Source organism: Suricata suricatta, chromosome 6 (genome assembly GCF_006229205.1).
Source record: "Suricata suricatta isolate VVHF042 chromosome 6, meerkat_22Aug2017_6uvM2_HiC, whole genome shotgun sequence".
Lineage (NCBI taxonomy): Eukaryota > Metazoa > Chordata > Mammalia > Carnivora > Herpestidae > Suricata > Suricata suricatta.
Genome location: NC_043705.1, coordinates 106,402,151 through 106,420,421, shown reverse-complemented (window position 1 = coordinate 106,420,421; position 18,271 = coordinate 106,402,151). Strand labels below are relative to the sequence as shown.

The window sequence follows — 18,271 nt, the reverse complement described above, 5'->3', positions numbered from 1 at the left end:
TGTGACCACAGACGTCCTGGCCCTGTGTCCTAGCTGGCGAGGAAGGAGACCTCGGTGGGGGTGACTGAGGCCAGAGGGAAGGCGGGGGAGGCGTCGGGGCCCCCAAGGACCCGGTACAGCAGCTCCTCCTTCTCCTGCTGGAGCTGTCGCCGCAACTGGCACTCCTTCTCCAGGGCCTCGCGGGCGAGAAGCAGGTCCTCCGAGAGCTGCCTGTGGATGCAGAGGGGTCGGCGTCGCCAGGGGGAAACAGTGGGGCCGCACAGACCCACCCATTGGTTGTGAAGCCCTCCTCACAAGGGCTGCCAGCCTGCTGCAGGGCCCCTACCGCCCTGTCGCCCTGTCGTCTGCCTGTGTGCAGGTCATTCCATCCCTTGACTGAGGAGCCTGGCCCTCCCAGGCAGGCAACTCCGGGTTCAGATCTGCCCCACCAGTTAGCCATGTAACCTTGAACTAGTTATTTCCTCTTGCCAAATATCAATGTCCTATTGGGTAAAATGGGACTGAGAATAGGAGGACCCAGCTCTTCGAGTAATTATGAGGATTAGGCGAGACAATATGTAAGGTATTCAGCGAATGATGTCTGACACATGAGGCAGGCTCTAAGCAGTTCATTCATTCATGTATACATTCATTCATTCATTAGGTCACCTCAGCTAGACATTTCCTGTCTCCTCTTCCTGTATTGGGCTTTGCCGTGGAGCCTACACTGCCAGGATGGGGACACACACCAGTGAGGGCACCGAGACAGGCTTCTAGGCAGAGCTGGGTCCCTTGGGAGTCTTGACTCCCAGGGCAAGAGGAGCCCATTCCCCAGAAAGGCCTGGGCCACCTGTCAATCCATTCCGGAGGCTTCTCAGAGACCCTCCTCAGTAGAGATTCTGGCTAAAAGGGAGGGGCTGGGAGGAGAGGGGGCAGGGGGCAGCTACCTGGACATAACCATCTGGTTGCGACCCCGGACATGGAGCTCCTCATTCTCCTGCTGCAGAAGGGTGATTTTTTCCTCCAACATCAGATTTTTTTCTTTCTGCAACACATCAGAGGGAGCTCAGGAAGCCACCCGACTCAACATGGCAGAGCGTGTGTCGTCAACCCCCTCTTATCTGTGGTCACAGAAAACACTGAGTCACTCTGGGCTAGATGTTACATTTTGTGAAGCAAGGAGATTACTTAAAAAAAAATACATGTAACTAAGGAGGCAAACATGGGGTTGCCAACTTTTGATTTTGCCACATGGGATGTAGAAAAAGAATCCAGCCCCTCCCACGTAACATTTCCATCAGTTCATAAGGGAATGGATATTTTTGGTTCTCCCAAAGTCAGAAGGATATAATCTATATAAATAAAATTACGCATGTCTGTTATACTATTCCACAGAAGTGGTTGAACAAATTCACAGGGACTATGTGAGCAGGGCCCGCTTGGAATATAGGCTGCACGGGAGCCTCCTTCCAGAGCAAATCAGCTTTGTTTGGACTCATCCCCGGGTTCCCAAGGCCGCCCTTCTCCCAGAGAAAAAGCCATCTGTGTCTCAATGCCCAGTCCTCCCCAGGCCCATCCTTGCTCACTCTAGCCTCCTTCCTCGGGTTGATTTTTCAGCCATGCCTTCTTCCCCAGCCCCTGCCTGACACGGAACATCCACCAGCCCCTCCTGATCAGCCAGGTTACCTGCCCTGGTGTAACCCAAGTTAGAGCAACATGAATCATCCAGAAAAGCACGGGGCCCGTATGAGAAGGAGCCACTGCTTGACCCGGACTGGCCACAGACTGGCCACAGCTGTCCCCGGGGCCAGCATGGATGGCAGGTCAAAGCTGGGGGGGCCCAGGCTGGGGCCTCCTCAAACTGCCTTCCCTCTGCACACTTTACAGAGGAAATGTCCGGAAAAAACCAGAAGCCTGAGGTGTATCTCTCCCCCCCACTCCACCCCTTCCAGGCACACACCACTGTTTCCATGAGGATCAGCCGCTTGTCCAGCTCATGGATACGTTCGTTCTTCATCTCGATGACAAAGTGTAAGCTCTCCAGTTCCTGCTCCCAGAACTGGCTGGGGCTTCCGTAATCCTAGACAGGGACACACAGGGATCTCAGCAAACCCTCAGGGAGAGAGGGGCAAGGGCTGCCTGCCTCTTCCCGGTTCTGCCTCCAATTCATCGTTTGCCTCTCACACACCACCTCCCTCTCTTGGCTCACGGTAAGTGCTTACTATGCTTTACTTCATTCTGGCCTCATAACACCCTTCGAGGCCAGCCCGACTACCACCACAGCTGAGGAGCCACGGTGCAGACCAGGTAAGTCACACACGCTAAGTGGTAGGTTAGCTCTTTGCACCTAGTTCCTTCTGAATGCAGAGTCTGAGCACTTTACTATCTATCCCCTGTGCTCTAAGCCTTACTTTCCCCTCAGTGACATGAGCAAACTGTTTCTCCCAGGCTCTTGTGAAGGTAAGAGTGCCAGGTCTGAGCCCTGGCCTTGAGAAAGGCCTGGTCTTTCCTGTCGCCCAGACCCTGTCCTCCCCGGAGATTCAAGAAGGAAAAGGTCCCAGGTGTTACCTGCCACCCACCTGGATGTGCTTCTTATAGTCTTGGCTCAGAATGGACTCTTCTACCCTCTTCATCTTGGCCTGGAAGACCTCCAGCTGTGAGGACAGTCCATCAATGGTTCCCTGGAGAATGGGGTGGGGAGGAGATGGTCAAAGCCTGGTTCATAAAGGCTGAAAGGGGACTTCTGCGCACCCTGGAGAGGGGTCAGTTTAGGGCTCTTCAGTCTATCTCCGCTCTGCCCTCCCCAACAATGCAGGCTTGATTTGCTTCAACCATTGCTTGAAACAAACCAGCCCCATCTCTTGTCAGAAAGCCTTAATGGCTCTCCATGCCCTTGGGGACAATGTCCTGGTGTTCAAGGCTGGTGCTAGGTTGGCATTCAAAGCCCAACCAAACCAGGCTCTGCATATTCCCAGTCTTCCCTCTCGCTGCTGCTTCGGCCAGGCTTCACACTGCTGGGTCCATCCCTGCCTCCTACTTTCCCCTGTCAAGAGTCTCCTCCACCCCAACCGTGGCCATCACCTTCAAGCTAGAGCAGGGCTTTGATATGGCCCATAGGTCCCACGGCTCGGCCCTCACCTCCTGTCCAACCTCAGCTCCCTCCCACTCATACTCTTCACCCCAAGCATCTGGGACTTCTTTTAGTTCTACAGGTTTCCCACATTTCCCCCTCTTCTCCAAGTCTTTAAGCACAGGTTCCCCACCCCCCTTCCTAGGGCCCCCTGTTTACCCTCCTTCATCTGAAGAATTCCAACCCATCCTTCAGGTTCCAGCTAAGATTTCATTCCTCCGGGAAGTGCCCAACCTGATAAATTTGCTCAGACGTCTTCTTTTGTTCTTTGATCTGCTAGCCCAGTCACCCTGTGGCACCTGGCCCATGAGATCTCTAAGATCCTCCAACAGTTCTTAAAAAATAGGCCAACCCTAATCTCAGAGTGAGTCCTCTGGAGCTAATAGCCCAGTCGCCATGTGGAGGGGCTGGATACATGAAGACACTCGCCTCTGTCCCTCACGCCTAAGTAAAGGCCAAGCTGTTTTTTGGGAGGCCCTCCCTCCCTCCCCTCGCAGAGTCTGCCATGACCCAACTCTTCTCACCTGCAAGGTCTCCTTGGCCTCCTGGAAGGAGTGGGTAAGGGCTTCCTTCTCCTGTTCATGTGAGGCCCGGAGGACTGCAGGGAAAGGAGACCTCTGTGAGCTCAGATACCCTATAGCTTTCTGGCAGGCCCCATGAGGGCGGGAGAACCCACGTGATTCACAGGGGCCCCTAAGGCCCAGGGGTCTGGGGATGGTCTTATTCATTCTTTGTTTACTGGGCTGGCAGCTGTGCCAGAAATATCATACATATTTAATAAAAGCTCATAGAAATGGAAACAGATTATATCCTTGGAGGAACTGTGAACCCTACCACATGGAGAGAACCCTACCAGATTGTGGGGGCCACCAATGTCTCACTGAGGCCATGACCCAAAGATCCTGCCTCAAGCTTGTTCATCTTGTTCACCACGCCATGGAAAATGCACAGAGCCAGTGTTTTACAAGCTGGGTTACCCAAACTTCAAAACCATTAAATCATCACTTATCAAACAACAATGGCACAAAACTGCAGTAAGGACATTGGGTCTGAGGCCCAGAAATTACTTTGTCCTGATTCCGCTTCTTCATAACCGAGAACCTTGCGAGATCACTTCAGATACCTAGAAGTCCTACTGCCTCAACTGAGAAATGAGTTGTCACTAGGGGATGACCCAAGGATGACAGGAGAAAACGACACTCAAGGGCTTTCCCTTGACTGACTCCCCCAAATCAATACAGTTTTATTTATTTATTTATTTACTTACTTACTTACTCACTCACTCACTTTGAGAGAGATGGCATGCATGTGTGAACGGGCGAGTTGTAGAGAAAGAGAGGGAGAGGGAACCCAAGCAGACCCGGTACTGCCAGCACAGAGCCCAACTTGGAGCGTGACCTCATGGTGATCTGAGCTGAATCTATTCTGTATGCAATGGGCCTGTGTCACGGGGACAGCGACACACACAAAATAATATAAATGTGACAGAGCTGTCAAAAATGAAAATACAGGCTAAAGTTTTCCAAATGATGGACCTAATCTGTTAATTTGCCTATTAAAACAGGTTCTGATTCCAGATAGTTTGTCCTACTGAATGTTGCTATAAAAGCTAGACAGACTGAATAGAGTAGTTATGTGCAGACTCCGAAAGGCAAATAATGGTGGCAGGTAGAGTGGGCAAGAAGACCAGAATTCAAAGTACCACAGAACCAACAGGTTTAAACGAGACTCAGAATCGCACCCATTCAAATTATTCCAGAATAGAATACAAAACTACTCGGCATATGAATCCAAATGGCAAAAGCAGGAAAATCTTAATATGCCTGAGAAAAGACATTCAGCAGATGTCAACCATGAGATGCTACAGACGTTAGAATTATTAACTGAGGCTTTAAGGCAGTTGATATAAAAATGCTTCATGAAATAAGGGTGAATACTCTTGAAAAGAATGGACAGATAGAAAGCCTTAGCAAATACATGAAAGCTCTTAAAAAGAACCCAAAGAAAATGTTAGAACTAAAAAATGTAATAAATGAAATAAAAAGCTCACTGGGTGACCTCCATAGCAGAATAGAGATGACACAGGTGAAGAGCCAGTGAACTTGAATGTAGATCAATAGTGATCATCTAGTCTGAACAACAGAGAGATAAAACAATTGGGGAAATATTGAACAAAGCCGGGGGGACCCGTAACACAATCCGGAAATGTCTAATATTCATATATCAGAGTCTCAGAAAGAGTAGAAAGAGTGCAGTACACAGACTGTGTTTGAAGAAAGAATGGATTTGAGTGCTTCCCAAATCTGGCAAAATGTAAACCCCCAGATCGAAGACACTCCCTGACCCCCAAACAAAGCAAATTGAAAGTAATCCACACCCAGGCACATCATTTTTGAAAACTAATAACAAAGAAAAAATCCAGAACAGAAGCAGAGAAAAACCATGCGTTACTTAGAGGAAACAACAGTTTGAATGACTGTGGATTTCTTATCAGAAACCTTGGAGAGGAAGAAAAGTAAGAACATAAATAAGAAATAAAAATTGCTGAAATAAAAGAACTGTGAATCAAGAATCCGATAGCCAGTGAAAATATCCTCAGGAATGAGGATGAAATAAAGACATTCTCAGACAGAAAAATACTAAAATAATTTCTCACTTGCAGACCTTCTAAAAGAATTGCTTAAGGAAATTCTTCAGACAGAAAGCAAATGATACCAGAAGAAAATGTGAAACTTTTAGGAGCATAAGAAGAGCAACCAAACTGGTAAATGGCTGGGTAATATTTTCCTTCCCTTCTTCCCTTGTGCTCTTTAAAATACAAGTGATTGGGGTGCCTGGGTGGCTTAGTCGGTTGAGCATCCGACTTCAGCTCAGGTCATGATCTCACGGTTCACAGGTTTGAGCCCCGCGTCAGTCTCTGTGCTAACTGCTAGCTCAGAGCCTGGAGCCTGCTTCAGATTCTGTGTTTCTTTCTCTCTCTGCCCCTCCCCTGTTCACTCTCTGTCTCTCTCTGTCTCTGAAAAATAAATAAATGTAAAAAAATAATAATTAAAAAAATAAAATAAAATACAAGTGATGGTAAATCAATGTTGTAAACAGTGTAACACTGTCTGATGGGCATTCAGTGTATGTAGATGTAATACTTAAGACAAATACACCAACAAAGGAGAGAGGTTAGGGACCTATAAAATAGTAAACTTTTTGCACTCCACTCAACTTGGCAAAATATTAATTCTAGGGGCAGCTGGGTGGATCAGTCAGTTAAGCATCTGACTTCTGCTCAGGTCATGATCTCATGGTTCGTGGGTTCAAGCCCCACATCAGCCTCTGTGCTGACAGCTCAGAGCCTGGAGCCTGCTTTGGATTCTGTGTCTCCCTCTCTCTGCCCCTCTCCCACCTGTGGTCTGTGTCTCTGCCTCTCAAAAATAAATAAACATTAAAAAAATTTTATCAATTCTAACTTGTCTCTTAAGTATTTTGTAATTCTTAGAGCAAAGAATTTAAAAAAATTTAAAAAAGAAAGCAAGCAGGAAAAGGAGAGGATAAAAACCAGAACAACCAGAAAACAAATTAAAAAATGACAGACCTAAATCCAACCATATCAATAACAACACTAAGTTAGTTGTCTAAATATCCTAAATAAAAAGAACAGATTGTTAGAATGGATCTTTTTAAAAAATACCCCCAACTATGTGCTATTTAGAAGAAACCCATTTTAGGGGCGTCTGGGTGGCTCAGTTAAGCGGACGACTTTGGCTCAGGTCATAATCTCACGTTCGTGGGTTCAAGCCCCGCGTCAGGCTCTGTGCTGACAACTCAGAGCCTGGAGCCTGTTTCAGATTCTGTGTCTCCCTCTCATCTCTGATCCTCCTCTGCTCATGCCTGTCTCTCAAAAATAAATAAAAAAGCAGAAAAAAAAAGTTAAAAAAAAAAAAAGAAATCCACTTTAAATATATGTCATAGGTAGATTAAAAGTAAAAAGGTAGAAAAAGCAATATTAATCAGAGGAAAGCTGTAGTGGCTTTATTCATTTCGGAAGAAGTGCACATAAGAATAAGGGATATTACAAGGATGAGGAAGGTCATTACATAATGGTAAAGAGGTCAATTCTCCAAGGAGGTGTAATAGGCTTAAACAGTTATACACCTAGCAAAGGAGCTTTGAAATATATGAAGCAAAAACTAACAGAACTTAAAAGAGAAATAGATAAATACAAAATTATAGTTGGAGACTTCTACACTCTTTGGAGTTCATTAGCAAAAGGAGGCATAAAATCAGTAAGAAGATAGAAGAACTGAACACTGTCAACATACTGATTTAATTAATTTATAAATTACAACCTAACAGTGGCAGAATACACACTTTTTCCAAGGGCACATGAAACATTCACAAGCTGGACCATATCCACACTATGTTCTCTGACCAGAATGAAAACAAACTGGAAATCAGTCACGGAAAGAGAACTATAAATCTCCAAAGTGATGAGTGAAAGAGGAAGTCTCAAGGAAAACTAGAAGGTATTTTAAATTAAAAAAATTTTTTTTTTGAGAGACAGAGAGAGACAGTGTGAGCAGGGGAGGGTCAGAGAGAGGGAGACACAGAACCTGAAGCAGGCTCCAGGCTCTGAGCTGTCAGCACAGAGCCGGACATGGGGCTTGAACCCACAAACCGTGAGATTATGACTTGAGCCGAAGCCAGACGCTCAACTAACTCAGCCACCCAGGCGCCCCTAGAAGGTATTTTGAATTGAACAAAAATAAAAATACAAAACATTAATCTGTGGGATGCAGATAATTCAGTGCTTAGGAGGAAGTTTATAGCACTTAAGGCTTATGTTAGAAAAGGAGAAAGCTCTCAAATCGACAATCTAAGCTTTTAGTTTAAGGTATCATAAAAAGAAGAGCTAAATATAAGGCAAAAAAACAAAAGGAAGGAAACAGAAATTAATGAGATTGAAAAGTAGGGGAAAAAAATTAATGAAACCAAAAGCTGGATTTTGGAAAAATTAATAAAATTGATAAACCTTAACTAAGACTAACAAAGAAAAAAGAGCATACACCAACTACTAAAATCAAGAAAGTAAGAGGGAATACCACCAAAGACACAGAAGATACTTAAGACAATATAGTAAGAGACCACTATGAGCAATTCCATGCATATAAATGTGACAACTTAAATGTACCAATTCCTGAAAAAGCTACAAACTATCAAAATTCACCAAGGTAAAATATATAACCGGGGCATTCCAATTACTACTAGAGAATTTTAACTTGTACTTAAATACTTTCTGGAAAAGAAATGTTTGAGAACAGATGATTTCATTCACAAATTCTACTGAACATTTAAAAGTGATATTCCCAATTCTCTATAATCTCTTCCATAAATGGAAGAAAATGGGACATTTCTCAATTCATTCTATGAGGCAAGTCATACTTTAAAGCTTGAACTTGACAGGTGGTACAGAGTCATTATTCTTATGAACACAGACACAAACACTTCAGAAAAATACTAGCAAATCAAATTCAGTAGTATATAAAAAAATAATAGAGCAGCATGATCAAGTAGGGTTTATGGCAGGAAGGCAAGGCAAGTTCAATATTTGAAACTCAAATCAGGGGCGCCTGGGTGGCTCAGCTGGATAAGTGTCCAACTCCTGATTTCAGCTCAGGTCATGATCTCAGTCATGAGATTGAGATCTCTCTCCCTCTCCATCTGCCCCTCCCCTGACTCGCACTCTCTCTCTAAATAAAAAGAGAAAGCAAGGAAGAAAGCAAGAAGGCAAGCAAGCAAGCAGGAAAATTCAAATCAATGCAATCCATCATATTAACAATCCAAAGAAGAAAAATCACACCACTATATGGGTCATAGATCTAAATGTAAAATTTAAAACCATACAGATTTTGGAAGACAACATAGGAGATCTTTGTTACCTGGGGTTTGGCATAGAATTTTTAGGATACAACACCAAAAGCATAATCAATATAAGAAAAAATAACAAATTGGAATTCATCAAAATTAAAAGCTTTGCTTTATAACATACATTGTGAAGAGAATGAAAAAAACAAAAACAAACCAGGGGCGCCTGGGTGGCTCAGTCAGTTAAGCATCCAACTTCGGCTCAGGTCATGATCTCACCATTTGTGAGTTTGAGCCCCACATCGGGCTCTGTGCTGACAGCTCAAAGCCTGGAGCCTGCTTCAGATTCTGTGTCTCCCTCTCTCCCCACTCACATTGTTTCTCTCTCTCTCAAAAATAAATCGTAAAAACATTTAAAAAATACGATAAAATAAAGAAAACTTCAAGAAATACAGACATTATTAAGAAACAAAAACCACCGCTAATTTCTCCCAGTTATCTGTATACCACACCCCAAACAAATAGAATCCTATATTTTCCCTCTCACTATGATTTTATTCATTCATTTAATACACATGCATGTACCTCCTAATATAAGCCAAGTGATTTAGAAATAACTAAGAAAAAATTCTGACTGGTGGGAAGAATTCAAGATAGGCAGTCCCTTCTCCTCTGGGGTTTTTACAATAGTAACATGTTCTTATCTTGTGCTAAAAAATAGTATCAAAGCAATGTGCAGAGAGCAAGGCTGTTTTCCCACAATAGCATCATGAGGTGGGGAAGGGACATTTTAGAGATACGGAAAATGAATTGAAATTCAAGGTAGATTCTACAGATGTGGAAACTGGACTGAGGTTGAGTGACAGGCCCAGTATCACACGAATATTAGAATTAAAACATAACTAACTCTTCAAATTCCCAGGACGAGGGCTTCAATTCCATTTCAAAACATTTTGTGCTAATGTTGCAATATGTTTCAAGAATCTTAAAATTGTTCAGAACTCTGTTCTAGTTGTTGCATTTCTGGGAATCTAAGGACATAACATGAAATGTCCACACAGATTTATGCAAAAGACGTTTGGTGCAGTGTTATTTACAGTAGTTAAAATCTAGATGTCTAGACTCGGGATATAAGGAAAACCACATATGCAGTAGTCTAACCTTTATAAACGTTTGGAAACAGCATGATTATTTGGAAACATGTTAGAAACAGTGTCTAATGAAAAGAACAGGATCAAACACTTTACATACAAAATAATCCTAACTGGATTTTAAAAGATAGTTCTGGGTAAAGATCACGGGAACACTGATGAATAAGGGGAACACTAGTATAGCATTTTCTACGTCTGTTTCAATAGCATCAAAAGTATACCTAACCTTCTCTGAAGAAGATACACACATGGTCAAAAAGCACATGTAGGGGCCCCTGATTGATGCTGGGGGCCCGCATCAGGCTCTGTGCTGACAGCTAGCTCAGAGCCTGGAGCCTGCTTTGGATTCTGTGTCTCCCTCTCTCTCTCAGTCCCTCCCCCGTTCATGCTCTTTCTCTCTCTGTCTCTCAATAATAAACAAATTAAAAAAAAAAAAGCACATATAAAGATGCTCAGCAAAATTAGGCATTAGGAAAATGCAAATCAAAACCACAATGAGATGCCACTCCAACACCTCACTAGGATGGCCATAATAACAACAGCAACAACAACAGAAAATAGCAAGTGTTGGTGAGGATGTGCTGCAGTTTGATCCCTGGTGCACTGCTGGTGGGAATGCAAAGTGGTGCAGCTGCCGTGGAAAACAGTTTGGTGGTTTCCCAAAAAGTTAAGCATAGATGTGCTGTATGACCCAGCAATTATACTCTTGGATGTACGGACCCTGAGGGAAACTGAAAGCAGGTGTACAAGCAGGTGCGTCTGCTAGTGGCGCTATGCACAGCGGCCAAAGGATGGGGGCAGCCCAGGTGTTCAAGCAATGAAAGGATAACAAAGCGTGGTGTGTCCATGCCAATAATAATAGAATAGTATTCGGCCATAAAAAGGAAGGGAGTAGTGTTTAAAATGGGAGGGGAAAAAATAAATGTAGTGCAAATGTAATCTGCGGCATGATGCACCCGGAAACATCAAGCTGGGTGAAGAAAGTCGGACATGGGGGTTACAGATGGTATGATTCCATTTACTGAGTGTCCAGAATGGACAAATCCCATGACCAGAGAGTGGATCGGTGGCTGCCAGGGGCTAGGAGGTTGGGGAGGTGCAGGGAGTGACAGCCTGGCGGGTGATGAGAGAGTACTGGAACAGGCTGGGCTGATGGTTGTTGGGCGCTGTGAATGTGCTAAATGTCACGAATGGTAAGTCTTGTATGCATTTGACCAAAAAAAAAAAATATATATATATAAACTTTGCTACACCAACTCTACCACTGTTATTCTAAAGATAATATCATGAATGTGGCAAAGGTTTTATAAAACAGAGTTCACTGTATAAGTATCATTGCTATTATAAACAGTGGCAAAAGTTTGAAATTCCCTAAATGCCTAACCAACAGGGCTCAGTAAATGAATAAGGGTGCATTTTGGGTAGCTGTGTAGTTACCAAAACTTATGTTACAGAAGTTTAATGACAAGATGTTAATACAACTCAAACAGAGAAAAATCAATTTATCTCCTCCCCTCCATGTATGTGCGTGTATGTGTAGAGAAGAATATCCCAGGTGTACACACACACACACACACACACACACACACACACACAGAGTGAAAGGGGTCTATACGAAAGGAGTAACAGTGACTAGTGACTAGTTCTGGGTAGAATGATACACAGTTTTAATTTCTCAGTAATAAAATAATAGGTACTAATAAGTATTTGCTAAGTGTCTTGTGAAATATTAGGCACTGTTCTAAGTTTTAGACAAACATTTAATTCTCATAAAGACCCTAGGAACAAGATTAGCTAAATTCCTCAAGGTTACCCAGCCAGTAAGAGGTAAAACTGGGATTCAAATCCGAGGACTGTGGCTACAGAGCCTGAGATCCTAACCACTATGGCATATGATCGTATTGTTTAATCCATAGATTTCTAAATTTTCTATGATGGTCACATCACATGTAGAAGGAAAGAAAGCTATTTGAAAAAAATAACTAACCATATAAATAACCTAACCATAAATTTTAAGAGCTGTCACCGTTGTGGGGAAGGAATATGGATATTTAAAAATTCTATTTGTCTAGATTTTTCAAATTTCCTTTAAGGAATATAAATTGCTTTTAAATTTTAAAGGGGAAAAAAGGTCTCAATTAAGGTTAAACAAAATATGGTGTCAGAGTTTTAAAGCTTTTCCTGAAAGGACAAGTCCAAGGACCCTGAAAACTCTAGCCCGGAAGCAACGAAATGTACGTGGACCAGAGTCAGGGGAAGACAGCCAGAAGTAGGAGGGAAGGACCAAAGGTAGGAGGGAGGGGTCAGTGATAGAAGGGAGGGGCCAGAGGTAGGAGGGAGGGGCCGTGGGAGTCTGCCTGTGAACTCCTGAGGTGGGAGCCAAAGAAGGATCCTCCTACATCCCTGCTAGAGAAGCATCTCCATCCTTACCTTGCAAGGCCTCCTCATGCTCTCCCTCCAGGGCTCTTCGCTGTTCATCTAGTTTCTCTCGAAGCTCCAGCTCCCTCTCCTTCTCCACCTGGGGACAGGAAGTGGTGAACAGCACGAGTGAACAGAGCTGCAGGTTCAGGGCAGCTTCTCTTAGCCACTCCCCGAACTCTGGAGCTTTGCAGAGGTTGGTAATGAGAGTCCCACCCTGTCCTCTACGTGGTGGGGACGACCTGAGCTCAGAGTAGGCACAAGGCCTCCATGACAAAGCAGGTGTGGCTGACTTTGCCTTCTTTAGGGCCTAGAAGGGGGCTCACAGAGAACTGTCCAGGTGGGAGGGATGTAGGAGTCTTCTAACCCTGCTGCCCACTCCTGGCAGGGAGTCTTTCTACTGGACCACAGTGTTTCCCAATCTTTCATTGTGTATAAGGAATATAATGAATTACATGCAAGCAGTTACAAATATATATTCAAAAGATAAAGGACTCTCTTCTTGGTAATGGAGTAAAAGATACTTACAACACCAAAATCAAAAGTTGGTCGTCGCTCTGGGATTTAGCGAGGTGGGCTGAGCAGGGGGTTTTCCTCCTGAGAGAGGGGTTGTGTCCCCTGGACTTACCTGTTGTGCCCATTTCTTCCTGTCCTCTTCGTGTTGCTGGAGAATTCTGGTTATTTCCTTCTGGCACCGTTCAGCCTCCTCAGATGCGCAGAGCTGGACAGTTGTGGCTGTGAGTGAGGAAGCACAAAATGCACACAGAGCAGAGAAGCCAAGGCTCGCCAGAGCAGATGCGGGAGGCCAGGGCTAAGGGATGAGGACTCAGTCTCCACCTCAAGAATGATTGCAGTTGGGAAATGAACCTCCAGCACTCCCCCCACCCCCGGCACATCTCTCTGGCTTTGAAGACCTTCTTAGTGCAGGATCCAGTGGACTCATTTTGTCCCCTAGGACCTACAGCAGAGCTGCTAACTGGCAGGACAGACTCAGCCCGTAAAGGTGAAATTTGCTCTAGCTAATATAATATCTAAATTTAAAAAATAATTAGTTGCAGGGTGTTTGGGTGGCTTAGTTCGTTAAGCATCAGACTCTTGATTTGGGCTCAGGTCATGCTCTCATGGTTCATGAATTTGAATCCTGGCATCAGGCTCTATGCTGACAATGTAGAACCTGCTAGGGATTCTCCCTCTTTCCCTCTCTTTCTCTCTGCCCCTCTCCCGCTTACACTCACAATGTCTCTCTCCTCTCTCTAAAAATAAATAAATAAACATAAAAAATTAGTTGCTGAGATTTACTGACTGGGCAGCTTTTACTTCATATACAGATGTCTAACTTGTTTGGAAAGAGCCAGAGAACTGGCAATGTGTAGCTTTGTGTCCCCCAGGAGCTGAAGCTGAGGCAGACATGTGTCCTGCTTACCCCAGTCCTCGCCTCTCTCCTGAGGGTGCGTATAAGGGCCGGCTCATCATCTGCTTACCTGTGGGTGTCTGAGTGTGTGACCCCGACCTTTAGCATCCTCAACCCCCACCCCAGCTGGAGGCAGAGGGGCTGCTGTGAGTGGGAAGGAGACACCAGCAGGAAGCATGGCTCTTGCTTACAGAAATGCCAAACTGGCCCTGCCAATGCTGCTCTGAGTCCAGTTCGCTCTGGGTGTGACCTAGGGCATGACCCAACCTCTCCATGCCTCAGTTACCCAATATGTGAAATCAGGATAACACTAATACCCACCTCACAGGGCTATTGAGATGATTCAACCAGGAAACAATGGCAACAGGAATAATAGCAGCAAGGTAAGGAATATGGAGAGCTTATCATGCCCGAAAACGTGCCAGCCCCATTCCCAGTGCCTCACGGGTAATACTCGCTTAGTCCTTACAACAACCCAGTGTGGCGAGTACTGCGACTATCCCCATTTCACAGATGAGGAAACTGAGAGACAGAAAAGTGATGCAACTTATCCAGGATCACCCAGTTCACAGTCAGGGAGAAGGGCTGTGAATACATACACTGATTCTACTGCAAACATTCCTTATCCTGCCTGCTTATGCGCCAAAAGCAGTAAGCATAGTGCCGAGCATTTAGAAGTAGCTCACTAAATGTTCTTTATTGTTTACAAAATGTCCTCTGGATATTCATTACTGCTCATGACAAGCATTAGAAGGGCTGGCATTACTGGTGCAGTTGGCATTTTTATTGTTAGTATTATTATTACAGAGCTCCATTGACAGGGTTGGCAAAGGGCCTGAGGAGAAAGGTGAGAAATAGGGCTGTGAGGCAGGAAGCCGGCACTGGGGGAGCGAGCCAATGTCCTGAGTCCTGGGGGAGGGCAGGGTCAAGTACAGAGAACCCCAGACTCAACCCAACCATTTGGCTCAGCATCCGCGACCTGGCCCCAGCCAGGTAGAAGCTTTATAAGACAGATAGATCATTGCTAACAGTCTTCGAGCCCATTTCAGAGATTCTTATTAACTCCGTCTGCGGTGGGGGCCCAGAATCTGTATCCTTGACCTTCCCCCAAGTAATTCTTGTGCACAGGTATATTACAGAACCTCTGAATTCTGATCCAGTTGCTTATCTGGCACTTAACCTTCATCTACAACGTCTCTGACAGTCTCCAGTCTGTAACTGAACACTTCCAGAGATGGAGAGCTCATTTCATCACTAGGTAGCTCTGATGGTTCTAAACCAGCAATCACACAAAAAATCCTTTGAGATTGAACTGAATTCTGCCTGCCTGTTTCTGCCGCCTTGAGGCCCTTCTACTGACCTGTGAGTCACTGAACAAGGCTTATTTTTCTTCTCTATGAGGGCACTTCAGACACTTGGAGAGAACTGTTGTGTTTAACTGCAGGATCTTCTTTCCAAGTAGAACATTCTCTGCTCCTTTAACTGCTTCTTATAGGATACGGCTTCTAGATTCCTCACCGGCCTGATCTGTCTCCACTGTACTCCCTCCAGGTTTTCTGGATTCTTCTGAAAATGTACTTTCCAGAAATAAACTCGGCACTCTAGGTGGCAGGAACAGGCAAGTACAGGTCAGGACTATCACCTCCCTGATTTTAGACATGATACTCCTTTTAATATAACTTACTTAAGGTCACATGAGATAATTAAATAGCTATATCACCTTTGTTGGTTATAAGGTAGGAATCCTCTTAGATGGTGGGGAGGGCATATAAAGCGCTGGCCACTCACCTGTGTCCCCATTGAGGGGACCTATTTCCTGTGGCTGTGGTCTGGGTGGCTGATCTGGTTTTCGGTGCCTCTGGAAAAAAGGAGACAACAATGAAGGTAGAGGGTAGAGGACAGAGGTCAGTGTGAGGATATTTGCTACAGTAGGATCCTTCCAAAGGCAAGACAGAACTTCCGGTTACATCAGAGCTTGCCCTGTATCCAGTTACTTAGGCTGCTTCCCCACAAGCCGAAGGCAGCACTCCGTCGTCAGGGAAGGGGTTCCCAGAGGGGAATTTCTCATCATTGCCAGGCCGACCCTCACTAGGGAGTTTGATGCTGGTTGACCTCTCCTTAGAGTCCTGTGGTTTGTGCTGCCATCCACGGGGCCCTCCCTGACCACCTCTTCCTTCTCACAGCACTTGGCCAGACTTTCTGCAACTACCCTCACCCCAGTTATGGTGGGAACTTCCCAACCTCTAGTTCAGAGATAATTCCCCTTTCCTCTCAGGACCTATGGCTACCACAACTTCCTTCCAAGTTCCCCATATTGGGGGCAAAGCATCAGAAATCCAAGCCATGATTTTACACGCTTATACTTTGTTAGTGAGGGTATTTCCCTGACTATAAAGAGGCAGGGGTACCTACCGTGACAGATGGGGGTAAGACACCATACTCAAGATGTACTGGACACTATGAGGTCTTATCTATACCATCTTGGCTAATCTTCAGAATAATCCTGGGAAATAGGAATATCCCCAATTTAAAGATGAGGAAGCGGGGCACCTAGGTGGTTCAGTCAGTTGAGCAACTGACTTCGGTTCAGGTCATGATCTCACGGTTCATGGGTTCAGGCCCCGCATCAGGCTCTGTGCTGACAGCTAGCTCAGAGCCTGGAGCTGCTTCGGATTCTGTGTCTCCTTCTCTCTCTGCCCCTCTCTCGTTCATGCTCTCTCTCTCTCTCTCAATAATAAATAAATGTAAATAAATTTTTTTAAAAAATAAAGATGAGGAAGCCGAGGCTGAGTGAGATTAGGGCTCAACCAAAGCAGATTAGTAGATAATTGGCAGAGTCCAGAATCTGAGACTTCCCTCCGGGCACTTTAACCAACCTTGGCCAGGATTGGTTGAATCTGATCAAAGGAGGAAATGGATGCTAAAGGCTACATCCTAAAGCAGTGTCAGTGGCTGCCAGATATTCAAGTTTCATAAATTGTATTTCTTCATAAGAGAGTTGATATGGGTTGACAACAAGGATGCTAAAAAAACATTATTTGCAGACTAATACTATCATTTCCTAAAACAGAGGACATCTCGACCTCTAAAATATGTTGAAGAAAGCTCACGACACTTCTTCAGGGGAGAACTGATGTCCCTCCTTAATGTAATACACGCACTTACACCTTTAATTTCCTCAGTTTACCCCAGATAGCTGGAAAGTCAGTCAAGTCCTGACACTAGCCACTGGACCAGGACCTGGGGCAGGAAAAAAAAATTAAGCCCTTTTGTACATTTTTAAAGATGTTCTTGGATGTTAACTAGATTTATTGTGATGATCATTTCACAATATATACAAACATCTAATCATTGTTGTACACCTGAAACTAATGTTATATGTCGATCATACCTTTAAAAAAAGTGCTCTTTAAAAAATGAAAAAAATTCTAGGTCCCATTTTAAGAAACACTTAAAAAAATAAGTTAGCCCATGAAAAGGCTATGCAAATGTTCAGTGGTGAATTATCACCATAAAGGAAAAACTTTAATTTTTACCATGGTAACATTAAAAAAAATTTTTTTTATGTCTTTATTTTATTTTGAGAGAGAGACAGAGAGACAGAGAGTGAGCAGGGGAGGGGCAGAGAGAGGGAGACACAGAATCTGAAGCAGGCTCCAGGCTCTGAGCTGTCAGCACAGAGCCCAACACAGAGCTGGAACCCACGAACCATGAGATCATGACCTGAGCCAAAGTCGGACACTTAACCGATTGAGCCATCCAGTCGCCCCCATGGTAACATTTTTAAAAGTAAATTGGTGAATAAGAATTATTCATTTCCTGAGTTGAAGAATGACTGAAACGCTGCTGGAAAGCACACTTCTGGTTGGAGAGGAAAATGAGTCAAGGGAAGGCTTCTACAACCTTCTGCTCCTGCCCCAAGGTGCCCAGCACAGAGCCTGGTACGGTGTGAGTCCCTGACCAACTGGACCTGACGGGGCACCTCCCCCAGGCCCTGGTGCCTCAAATCTGCCCCGTGGCCGGGCATGCCTGACAAGTGAGTTCCCCTTCCACCCTGTGCCGACTCTGCTCGCCCTGCCCAGGGGACAGGGGATGCCTGGCCAAGGAACAAGCCAGGGAAGCTGTCAAAGCAGGAACTGGGGAAGTGACAGGACCCAGCCTCTCTACCCTGGGCTGCAGGAAGGAGATAAGTGGTTGTCTCATCCCCGTTGCCATGAATGGTTACGCTAATCTGGGGATGTTTTCGTGGAACTGAGAATTCCTGAATTCCAGGCTTGGCTCCACAAAGCTGGATAAATCTCTTCCCTCCTCGGGGCTCCTGCTCTC

At 44.9% G+C, this 18,271-nt stretch overlaps 1 protein-coding gene across 1 annotated transcript in view; it reads right to left on the bottom strand.

The window, feature by feature from the left end:
* Window positions 1-6: 6 nt before the first annotated feature.
* CCDC69 (coiled-coil domain containing 69) overlaps window positions 7-18,271 on the bottom strand; it is a 31,410-nt gene continuing 13,145 nt past the window's right edge. The window contains exons 2-9 of the mRNA XM_029943004.1: window positions 15,734-15,803; window positions 13,163-13,269; window positions 12,547-12,634; window positions 3,634-3,707; window positions 2,559-2,660; window positions 1,940-2,059; window positions 927-1,024; window positions 7-210 (exon numbers count right to left, since the gene is read on the bottom strand). Coding sequence (XP_029798864.1) covers window positions 30-210; window positions 927-1,024; window positions 1,940-2,059; window positions 2,559-2,660; window positions 3,634-3,707; window positions 12,547-12,634; window positions 13,163-13,269; window positions 15,734-15,803 — 840 coding nt within the window. The 3' untranslated portion in view covers window positions 7-29. The remainder of the gene's footprint in view (window positions 211-926; window positions 1,025-1,939; window positions 2,060-2,558; window positions 2,661-3,633; window positions 3,708-12,546; window positions 12,635-13,162; window positions 13,270-15,733; window positions 15,804-18,271) is intronic.